The 12521-nt window shown below is 37.9% G+C and overlaps 1 protein-coding gene across 1 annotated transcript in view; it reads left to right on the plus strand.

Annotated features, from left to right (window-relative positions):
* ME1 (malic enzyme 1) overlaps positions 1-12521 on the plus strand; it is a gene marked incomplete at both ends in the record, with an annotated part of 144680 nt that overhangs the window by 16180 nt on the left and 115979 nt on the right. Inside the window, one exon of the mRNA XM_084257381.1 lies at positions 3043-3176. Coding sequence (XP_084113507.1) covers positions 3043-3176 — 134 coding nt within the window. The remainder of the gene's footprint in view (positions 1-3042; positions 3177-12521) is intronic.

The raw sequence follows: 12521 nt of genomic DNA on the forward strand, positions 1-12521 counted from the left end.
TTGTCTCACTATCAGGTTTTAGATATAACTTATTTATAAAATTCTATAAAACATTAAATTAAAAACATTAAAACAGTATTGATACCTTGGTTAACATGTCTCCATTAACATGCAAAATTAAAATATATAACCAGAAATATTAAATAGTTCAAAATGCTTATCTTTTCTCTGAATATTTTCTTGGAAGTTGCTGTTTATAGGAAACACATTGATGTATCATTCTTAAAAAATGTGTTTTAAATGACATCATCCCAAATATATTTTAAAATTTTGGACATTTTAAGATTTGTTTATTTTTAATAGCATAAAGGTAGTAACAGAATATGAACTCTATCATAGGACTCTAACTTCGCCTAGTTCTTCAGATTTCTAATGCATAAGTTTTTTGTTTTTTATTTTTTAATTAAAGAGTTGACTTGGCACTTAACTACATCTTAACTCTATATCTTAGAAAATTTGGCACTTAACTATATCTTAGAAAATTTGGCTAACAGTGTATAGGAGTTTGTAGTTAATAAACATCAAAGGATATCAAGAGATAATCCAGATGGTATTACCATTTACTTGACATAAAATATGGGAGATCTGCTAGATTTAGGAATTAGGTTCAGATCAGACATTGGAAAATTTATGTAAAGGGACTGGCTAACTATGCCAATATATGATTGTTAAGTGCCATTATTAAGTGAATGAAAGAGCATATGTTAATACTCTGGCAGTAAGCCTCATTTAAAGAGTACTGATATTTTGATAATTATTTTTACAGGCAGATTTCAGTACATAATATTGAGCCATTTATTGCTTCTTCTAATATATATTTTTGAAAAGACTCAAAATTTAGCTGTATTTATTGAATTTTTAATTTCTATTTTTTTGGCTTGCTTTTTCAGGTGTTACTAAGCATAAATCTGGCTCATGCTGAGGAGTTATTTCATAATGTTTTGCTTTGATCATTCTTTCCAGTTATATTTTTAAAAATCAAAGTGTGCCTTTTGTTTTACAGATTACTTTTTCACAGAGATCTCCCTTTCTGGTTACTTTAAATTTAAAAGTAATTTTTCTAGAATTAATATGCTAATCAGTTTCCTGAGAAGCAATTTTGTTTTTTAAATTTTATTATATCTTTAAAGTTAAATATTTTAAAATCTCTTAGTTGCTTATACAAGAAATTATCGAGTTCTAGTTATGTAATATTCTAAGTACTAAGGAAAAGGAGTGAAAAAAGACAGCAAATGGAGTTTCATGGAGTCTTATGGAGTTCAAACTTTGGTGCGGGGTCACAAACCATAAATAAAAAAAAATGGCAGCAAAAGATTCTGGCAACACCCCAAGTGTCTTCTTGTGTGGGCTTTTCACCCCAGGAAAAGAACTCATGGGCTGCACTGGGCTTCTGTTGTCCAGGTATCCAAGAAAGGGTGATTGGGCCAGGATGAACACACTGGACTGTGTTCTTGGAAAAGGATTGTTTTGCTGCTGTCCACATGTATTGGAAATCCAGAGGACCCCCTTAACTTAGCATATAGCAATGGGGGCTTTTTTGTAATCATGAAGTAATTGTTAATGAGAAAAGAATCTTGCAACTGGATACTAGCTGTACTATTCTTTTGTGAATTCAAAATTATGCGCAACTTCTTATACTGGATTCTGGCCAGCGTGGAGTCAGTGGTCTGGAGTCAATGGTCTAGTTCATGCAGGATCTTAGACAACTAGTTCATGAAGACTTTCTTCAGTCTGTCCTCAGTACTAGATGTCTAATTAAACATAAGCCATCAGTGATGGAATTAATGGGCCTATCCATATCAAAAATTAGAAGAAAGAGAGAGTTGTTCATCTTTGAGCTCCTTCAGCTACTTCCTCGGGCTATACCTGTTCATTCCTCACCGATCAGGGTTAGTCACTGCCTCTGGTATTATACCCAACTATCCTTTTTTCCCAGAGTAATAAACTTCCCAAAGATTCAGGAGCCACCATTCTGTCATTATAAGAAACTTTCAGGGGCAGAGGAGGATAGCTGTAGAAACACTCAATGCAAAGTTAGTGAACACTGTCCTGCCCATCCAGGTTGTCTAAGGTATATAAGTAGGTGTTACAATGAGTGAATCTGACTATCATCATGTTGATCACTTTTTCTAGACCCAGGAGAGCTATAGTCACAGTCTAGACAAAGAAGCAGCTTAGGTTTCAATATTTCCAGGGGAAGGCCTCATCTGAGTCTCCTCATCTGAGTCTTCAAGATTCATGATTGCTGGGGTTTCTCTGATATTACGTCCCCTTTTATTATATCATGGCAAATCTTTTAGGACCATTCTGGGTTTTTGCATAGATCCATCTATTTATTTTGTTTGCTTGCTTTTGAGTCTTATAGTTTGCATTAGTAATGTTTAATACTGTTTTTCTTCATAAACAACTAAGATAGTACAGTTGTAAGTTTCTAATGGACAAAATGGTTGATTTTGAAAGGTTTTAAAGGGAAGAGAGTATTTGAGATATGACTTGAAGAGCAGAGAAGCAGAGAGGAAAGATGTTTTTGACCATGGTGTCACTGAAAATAAAAGGGTGTGGAATTTTGTATGGTTAGGAGTGTGTAATAGAAGATAACTTGGAAGAGAGGTGTGTTCCAGTAGTTATCTCAGAATCATATATAAGACATTTCTTAACTTGTCTTTATTGGTAGAAACACAGCACATCATAAGTGACCTGCTCATGTTCATAATTTAAAAATCATTTAAAGTTACTATTTGTTTTTATATTAATGACAACAATAATATTTATATTTCATTTATGTGATTCTAAATTATTTCCTTTTTTTTCATTACCTAATTTCAATCTAACTACTTGCCTGATACATCTGAAAATATTGTAATATTCTAATATTGAAAGACAAGGAGACTGACATATGGACAGTACATCACTTAGTCAACTGGCTATTTTTAGATACCAGATCCTCTGATTTTTAATTCCACTTTCTTATTGGATAGTATTTGTGTGTATTGATGCTTTTCATCTTTTCCGCCTTCATTATTATTTTCCTTTTCTCCACAGGACTTGGCTTTTACCCTGGAAGAGAGACAGCAATTGAACATTCATGGATTGTTGCCACCTAGTTTCATCAGTCAGGATATCCAGGTCCTTAGAATAATGAAAAATTTTGAGCGTCTGAACTCTGACTTTGACAGGTAACATATTCCTGAAGGAGATTTTTTGTTTTTTTGTTTTTTGTTTTTTTTTCAGATTTATTTATTTATACAAGCTCTGGGTACAGTCAGAGGCGTGGGAGGGCGAGAGAATTCACCAGAGCCAGAGCGGAGAGTAGAATAGGCAGAGTGACGAAATACACTGCTGAGGGGAGCAGCGGGCGGCAGGAGAGGTCTGCGCGCCATGTGGGACCCTTGCCTGGCGGCCAGCTGGGGATCGAACTGGCGCTGCAGAGGCTGCGGGCAGCTTCACAACCCAGCGCTCAACTGCTGCGCCACCGGGGAGGCCCCTGAAGGAGATTTTAATATTATGTTTAGGCAATTGCTTTTTTTGGATGAGAAAGTTAAAATATTAAGTGATTTAGAAAGATTAGTCAACTTTTTTAAAAAGGTTTATTTATTTATGCATACAAGATTTGGCATACAGGGCAAAGGTGTGGGGGTAAGAGGATTCACCAGAGACAGAGTGGGGAACAGACAGACAGATTGACTGAAATACACTGTTGAGGGGAGCAGTGGGTGAGACAGTAGAGGTCTACTGTTCCATGTGGGTCAGTTCCCTGGCTCGGAATTGAACTCGTTCTGCGGTGGCTGCAGATAGCTTCAAAATGCTGAGACATAACCCCTTGCACCATAGGGAGGCCCAGATCAGTCAACTTTGAGGAGAATTTCCCTGTACATACAATGGATTAAAAAAAAAATTATGCTCTATAGTTCAGGAATATCTGAATAAAATAAAATTTTCTTCCTTTTTTTCCCCTACCATCCTTTAAAACTCTTTGGCCTGTTCACCCTGTCTCACTTCCCCTTAATTTTGGAAACTTCATCTATTAGTGTTCACAAGTTTTTATAAATATTTTGCTTTGTCAGATTGCTGTGTAGATGTTTAATCTTCATACTTGACTCATTGACTTGCTTTACTACACATAATTCCCTCAAATTCCTTCCATTTTGCTATAAATGATAACATTACACATCTTATTGCTAAAATAGTTTTATATTGTGTGGATATACCACATCTTTTTATTCCATTCCTCTGTCAGTGGGTATTCAAGCTATTTCCATGTCCTAGCTATTGAAAATAAAGTTGCAATAAACATTGTAAAGCATATGCATTTTTGATGGTTTCGTGTTCATCAGATAGGTGCCCAAAAGTGGAATTGCTGGATCATGTTGTATTTTCATTTTTAGTTTTTAAGGTAAATCCAGATCACTTTCCAAAATGGCTACACCAGCTTACCTTCCCACCAACAATGTATTAAGGTTCTACTTTTCACATCCTTTGCAGCATTTATTGATGATCTCTTTAACATGTGCTTTTCTCATGGGTATGAGATGGTACCTCATAGTAGTTTTGACCAACCAGCATCTCCCTTATTAAATATGATGATGAACTTGATGTATCTATAGACGTTATGGCTACCCCTGTGGTGAATTTGTTTTTCAAATCTGCTGCCCATTTTATTAATTAGGTTTTTTTTTTCGCTTGTTAAAATCAGTGTTTCTGTATATCTTGGATATTAACAGCTGGAGGTTGTGAAGTGTGTAAATGTTTTCTCCTATTCAGTAAGACATCTTTTTAATCTACTTATGTGTATGTTTTTTCACGGTGTGAAAACCTTTTGTTTTGAGCTAATCCCAATTGTTTACTTTTGCTTTATTTCCTTGCTGTGGGGTCTCTTCTCCAAAAACATCTATATTATTCATGTTGTGAAATTTATTTCCATTGTTTATTCTACATATTTTACTGTTGTAGGTCATATATCTATGTCATTAATCTATTTAGAATTTATTGTTTTGCATTCAGTTAGAGAGTGATCCACTTTCATTCTTTTATATGTGGCCATCCAGTTTCCCCAGCACCATTTGTTAAAAGAGACTCTCTTTTCTCCAATGTGTGATTGTGGCTCCTTTATTATAATTTAAGTGTTGTTATATGGGTGGAATTATTTCTGCACTTTTGATTCTGTTCCATTGATCCATGTATATGTTTTTATTCCAATACCATATTGTCTTAATTTCTGTTGTTTCATAGTATGAAGTCAGGGTACATGATGCCTTTATTTCTCTCGTTTATTCCTCAGGATTGCTTTAACTTATGGAGGCCATTTGTGGTGCCATATAAATTTTAATATTTTTGTTGTATTTCTTTGAAGAATTTCACTGGTATTTTAATGGGGATTGCATTAAATATATATATATATATATTGCTTTTGGTAAAATAGTTATTTTGACTGTAATGATTCTTGGTAGTTTATTGACCATTGACATGTGTCCCAATGTATGGTTTATTGAAAATGTTCCACATGCACTTGAAAAAAAAAAGATGAAGCCATTTTGGGGCCTATGGTTTTATAGGTCTCTGTTAAATCTATTTGGTTTAACTCCTTACTTAAGGCTATTGTTTTCTTTTTTATTCTCTGTCCTGTTAATCTGTCCATGGTGGTTAGTAGAGCATTAAAGTCCACTTGTAGTATTTTGTTGTTGTCAGTATCTCTCTCTCTTTAGTTCCATTAATAGTTCCCAAGATATATATGATACAAGATATGTATCATTTGATACATGTATATTTATAAGTGTTATTTTCTTCTTAATTGTCTTTTACCCTAATCATAGTATAATGTCGATTATTATCTCTTATTTTCTTTTTTTAATTGGAAGTCTATTTTATCAGATATAAAATTTTTTGCTAGTCATGACATTTTTGGTTGTAATTTGTTCATAGGATTTTCTTCCAGTCTTTTATCCTAAGACTGTGCTTGTCTTTATAGGTAAAATGAGTTTCCTGTAAACAACAGAAGGCTAGACTTTATTTTGAAACCCATTTAGCAGCTGTATGCTTTTTAATTGGTGAATTCAAGCTGATTATATTTAAGGGGATTATTGAGACATAAGTGCTTATTGCTATTATGATATTTAATTTTTTCTAGTCTTATCTTTTTTTTTGAAGGTCTTCAAAATGTCTAGTTTAGGTTTCATTTCTAAATGGTTACTTCTGTTGATTTTTTTTGAAGGTTTTACTGAAGTTGGTGATGATGGACTATATTTGTGGCCCGGCATGATTTAATCTTGAAAACTGCTTGTCATGGGTCACATTTTTATTCTCCTTCTATACAGTGTGTAATTTGAGTGTCTGTTCCCTTTACATTGTTTTATTGTTGCTGTATAATAGTCCTTTTTGTACTTTTTGCTTTTCAGTGAAGCACTTTACCCTTTCTTCTATCTTGAATCATAATATTTAAAGATAAAGTATTTGGGGATAGAAATCTTTTTGAGTCCTTTAATTATCTTTTACCATTCCCCTCTAAGATTCTAACTGTGAACTCCATGAACAGCCTTAAAGATGTTCCCTTTTATAGGTTACCCTTCTTTCTCTCTCTGTTTTTCCTTCAGTCTATTATGTTTTTAATTTACTTTTTTTTTTTTTTTTGTGGGACCCTCGCTGGCGGCGAGGAACGAACCGGCGCTGCAGAGGCTGGGGGCAGCCTCCCAGCCCAGCGCTCAACCACTGCGCCACCAGGGGAGGCCCTTTACATTCTTTTTGTGTCTCATGTTATAAGTTCCCTCTTAAGAACTGTGTAGGGTAAGGAAAAAATGTCAGGCTTTTCTGTCCTCCCGCCATTAGTATAGATGATGGAACCCTGCAGTCCTGAATGCATGCCTGATGGCGGGCACCTGGAGTAGGCTGTGGGCATAGGTAGATGGGATTCGACTGGGCTTTTAAGGGTGGCATCATGGGGACGCCAGCAGAAGCCGAGAGAGAAGCAAGAGAAGCAGAAGCCAAGAGAAGGCCGGAGAGCCCAGAGTGAAGACCTGCTGGGGGCTGGGAGGCCTGCCAGCCTACCGGCCCCCCAGCATCCCTGCCTGCCATGTACCTGGTAATCCCAATAAAAACCTGCAAAACCACTGAGGACTCTGATTCCTCCTTTACCCGGTCTGCTGGATCATAGAAAACCTATACTGTGGTCTACCTGACCCTTACAATTGGCATAAGTCGGCAAGATGATCCATGCAGACAGGTATGGAGCCCTCCAAAGACCTGGAAGGACTAAGGAGTAACAGACTGTTTGCCTGTGACAATGCTGGAGGCATCATGGCGGCACATGAGATGGACGAGGTCCAGGAGCTATGGGATAAGACCACACCTGGAGGAGGAGACGCCTAAGAGGACCAGCCAATGACCCCTGAGGCAGCAAGAATAGTCAGGTTAGAGAGGACTGTGATTCAGAGCTTGCCAGTGCTGATGGTAGGAGAGGCATAATGGACTTGGACTGACAATCCCGCCAGAAGGCGGAGGACCTTGGCAGGTTATTTTATTTTATTTTTTTTTTGAGAATCTGGGGGTGGCCGGTGGGCTTTGATGGTCAAAAGCAGCCTGTGTTTGCCCAGCAGCTAGGCGAAGGAGAAAAGCCAACTGAGAAGGCAAAAGCTGGTACTAATGCTAAGTTTGGGAAGCCCTGAGTGGCTGTTAAGCACTAAGTAAGCTGAGGAAGGCCAGTGAGTCTCGTAAAATCACCTGTGGGTGATGCCCTGCTCGTTCTCGAGTTAGGGTGAGGAGCTCAGGAACCCATCCTTGGGGGATGGGTGGGGAACGTGGCTTGGGGTGGAGCCCAAGCTGAATGTAGAGTTTGTATCCTAGGATCCCCGACCCATGTGCTTGTGCAGTGGGTTGGCTTGAGTGCAGGGGGTCTGCGAGTCACATTAGTGGCTATGAAGGCCGAATGTTGGAGTGACTGCAGACAGAAACCTTGAGGGTTGGCAATTACCCCCAACAGAATAGAATCACCAATCCTAGAGTGAGTGCATCCTGTGGGTGGATGCTGTGTGTGGCTTGTAGCCGAGACTACAGCCAGAGAAGGCCAGGAAGCCTGACGGCTCCTGGTGTGTTACAGTAGATGCCGTGAGTGATTCCCCTCCCTCGTATGAGCAGGGCCTTCGGCAGCAGATTTGTTGGCTCATCTGCTGGTACCAATAATTGTCTTTTGCACTAGGTTGGGGCCCTGCCTGGACTTATTTGTGTTATGTTGTATTTTGTTGTTATATTGTGATGTATTTGCTTTTGTGGGCCATGGCTGCATTGTTTATGTTTGCTAAGAAAATTGTATATATGAAGACTATATGGCAGAAAACCCTGAGGGGTGAACTGTAGGGTAAGGAAAAATGTCAGGCTTTTCTGCCCTCCTGCCATTAGTATAGATGACGGAACCCTGCGGTCCTGAATGCATGCCAGATGGCGGGCACCTGGAGTAGGCTGTGGGCATAGGTAGATGGGATTCGACTGGGCTTTTAAGGGTGGCGTCATGGGGATGCCAGCAGAAGCCGAGAGAGAAGCAAGAGAAGCAGAAGCCAAGAGAAGGCCGGAGAGCCCAGAGTGAAGACCTGCTGGGGGCTGGGAGGCCTGCCAGCCTACCGGCCCCACAGCACCCCTGTCTGCCATGTACCTGGTAATCCCAATAAAGACCTGCAAAACCACTGAGGACTCTGACTCCTCCTCTACCCAGTCTGCTGGATCATAGAAAACCTGTATTGTGGTCTTTCTGACCCTTACAAACTGTGACTCACATTTTCACCAGAGACTATTCCTCAACTATTTATTTAGCATCAACTCAGTCTGGTGCCTTTTAAGATATTGGGACAGAGTGATATCTACCCTCACACAATGAAATTATTTAAAATTATATTTTAAAGTATGAAATAGTAAAGTATAAACAAATTATTATGTTAGAAAGTTACAATTACTAATGAAAAAAGAAAAAGTAGAGTAGGGCAAGAGAGACTGAGTATACCGGGGAGTGGTGGGTATGGGCAGTCTGCATTGTTAAATTGGTTATCACAATAGACTTCCTTGAGAAGGTGAGTTAAGAGCAAATAATTATCTGGTGTGTTCAGTGATTTGAAGGGATCCCTGTGACTAGAGAAGAATGAGTATGGGGAAGAATGGTACATTGGGGGAGGAAGTTAGTGAGGTAACGAGGGACAGATTGTGTCTGACTTTGTAGCCACTAAAGGACTTCTGCTGTTACTCTCTGAAGAAGTGGGCCATTGAAGATTTTGAATGATCAACAAGAGCTGTTGGAGCTTCAGGGAATGTCACCTGCATGAAGTGTGATATGTAAAATAAGACCAGGCCTGAGAATAGCTCTATGCCTAAGCAATGATGACCGACTTCCACATTGCTGTAACAATTTTAGTGTATGTAAAATTCATCATTTTCTTTCCAAATGTTAATTTTTTATACTTTATTTTATATATTTTTATGTCATTTTTTATTTTTGTACAATGTATGCTTTTTCATCTTGATTATAGTCCCCATACAATTCTCAAGCCCCTTATTTTGACCATAATCCCTCCTACCCTTTCCCCCTGACCCCCTGTAGTATGTCTCTGGCTTATAGTTGCTTGTTGATTTTGATTTTTACTTTATTATAATTAGTCTTTCTCCTGGTCCTTTATTTAGGTTTTCTAAATTCCTGCTATGAGTGAGACCATCCGGTATTTTTCTTTTTCTTTCTGGCTTATTTCGCTGAGCATGATCCCTTCCAGCTCCATCCATGTTGCTGCAAATTGCATGAGTTTATCTTTTTGATTGCTGAGTAGTATTCCATTGTGTATATGTACTACATCTTCTTGATCCAGTCATCTAATTTTGGGCATTTGGGTTGTTTCTATAGCTTAGCTATTGTAAATAGTGCTGCTGTAAACATAGGGGTGCAGGTGCCCTCTTGAATTAATGATTCTGTGTCCTTTGGGTAAATACTAGGAGTGGAATTGCTGGGTCATATGGAAGCCCCATCTTTAGCAGGCTGAGGAATCTCCACACAGCTTTCCATAATGGTTGGACCAGTTTGCACTCCCACCAGCACTGCAGGAGAGTTCCTTTTCCTCCGCATCCTCGCCAACACCAAATGTTAATTTTTTTGGTTGATATAACCCATGTAATTTTAAGTTTTAGAATCCTTGTAACTTTCACTCTGAACTGTTTGCATTTTCCATATTTCAGGGACTAGAAATCAGTCCAAAGGCTGCTGATTCTTTTTCCAAACCTTTCCCCTTTGCAAAACAGGAGCAATACCTCTCCTGCCTACCTGTACCTCTCTTTCTTTCTCCCTTTCCTTTCATAATGAAAAGGGGAGGGGGCTCATAAGATTAAATACAATTTTGCAGGATTCTTTTAAGTTATCCCAAACAGTTTGAGCTTTATTCTACAAAATGTTGAAGGTTACATAAAAGATTTGTGTTCAGAAAGATAACTGGGTTCAGCAAAGCCTCTAGGAAAAAAAAAAGACCATTTGGTACAAATAATAAGAAAAGGCCCTTGAACTTGTCTAATTTAGTAATTTTTAGGATCGGTATTGAATTCCTTACTCATTTTCTGCTTGTCATTTGCCTTAGCTATTCAATACTGGAAATTAAAGTTGTTTTTTTTTTCTTTTTTTTCCCCCTAAAGATTTATTTATTTATGCATACAAGAGCTGGGGTACAGGCCAGAGATGGCAGGGGGTGGGTAAGAGGATTCACCAGAGACAGAGTGGGGAACAGAACAGGCAGACTGAGTGAAATACACTGCTGAGGGGAGCAGCGGGCAAGACAGGAGAGGTCTGCTATGCCATGTGGGCTGTTCCCTGGCTGGCCGGGGATTGAACTGGTGCTGCAAAGGCTTCGGATTGCTTCATAGTGAGGTGCTTAACCCCTTGCGCCACCAGGGAGGCCCCTTAAATAGTAGTTGTATTTAGTTAAGTTAATGTTTCATCTATATGTTGTAGTATTTTTCACCTGCCTTTTATTTAACAATGAAGTCTTTAAAATTAAATATAACTATGTTCTTTCAGCAGTGATTTTAATGCTTGAATGTCACTAACTCAGATGTATGACTTCATTCTTTGAGGTATTTAAGAATATTTCTAAAAACAGGATCATCAATGAAAGAGGAGAAATCACAACGGACACACCAGAAATCAAAAGAATAATCAGTAACTACTATGAACAGTTATATGGAAACAAGTTTAACAATCTAGAGGAGATGGACAAATTCCTACAACTCTACAATCACCCAAAGCTAGATAAAGAAGAAATAGAACACCTAAACAGACCAATTACAATTAGCGAAATTGAAATGGTAATCAAAAACCTCCCCAAAAACAAAAGCCCAGGACCTGATGGATTTACAAATGAATTCTACCAAACATTCAGAGACGAATTAGTGCCTATCCTTCACAAACTCTTCCAAAAAATTGAGAAGGAAGGGACAATACCAAACACGTTCTATGAAGCCAACATTACACTAATACCAAAACCGAACAAGGACAACACAAAAAAGGAAAACTACAGGCCAATCTCCCTAATGAACACTGATGCAAAAATCCTCAATAAAATTTTAGCTATCAGAATCCAACAATGTATCCATAAGATAATTCACCACGACCAAGTTGGATTCATTCCAGGGGCACAAGGATGGTTTAACATCCGAAAATCAATCAACGTTATCCAACACATCAACAAAAAGAAATATAAAAACCATATGATAATATCAATAGATGCTGAGAAAGCTTTCGACAAAGTGCAACACCCATTCATGATAAAAGCCCTTGAAATTCTTGGGATACAAGGAACATACCTCAACATCATAAAGGCCATCTATGACAAGCCAACAGCCAGTATCATTCTCAATGGTGAAAAGCTGAAAGCAATTCCATTAAGATCTGGAACAAGACAAGGATGTCCACTCTCACCATTGCTTTTCAATATAATACTGGAAGTCCTAGCCAGGGCAATAAGACAAGAGAAAGACATCCAAGGAATCCAAATAGGAAAAGAAGAAGTCAAACTATCACTATTTGCAGACGATATGATATTATACATAGAGAACCCCAAAAACTCCACAGAAAAGCTAATTCAACTCATCAATCAGTTCAGTAAAGTGGCAGGATACAAAATCAACACGCAAAAGTCAGTAGCCTTCCTATACACAAACAATAAATCTGAAGAAGAAGAAATCAAAAAGACCATCCCTTTTGTTATTGAAACAAAAAAAATCAAATATTTGGGAATAAATCTAACAAAAGAGGTAAAGGACCTATACAAAGAAAACTATAAAACACTGTTAAAAGAAATAGAAGAAGACACAAAGAAATGGAGAGACATCCCCTGCTCATGGATTGGAAGAATAAACATTATTAAAATGGCCATCCTTCCAAAAGCAATATACAGATTCAATGCTATTCCAATCAAAATTTCAATGTCATTCTTCAAAGAAATAGAACAATTATTGATGAAATTCATATGGAATCACAAAAAACCCCGAATAGCCAAAGCTCTCCTGAAAAAAAA

Source organism: Talpa europaea (genome assembly GCF_964194135.1).
Source record: "Talpa europaea genome assembly, chromosome: 2".
NCBI classification, from domain to species: Eukaryota; Metazoa; Chordata; class Mammalia; order Eulipotyphla; family Talpidae; genus Talpa; species Talpa europaea.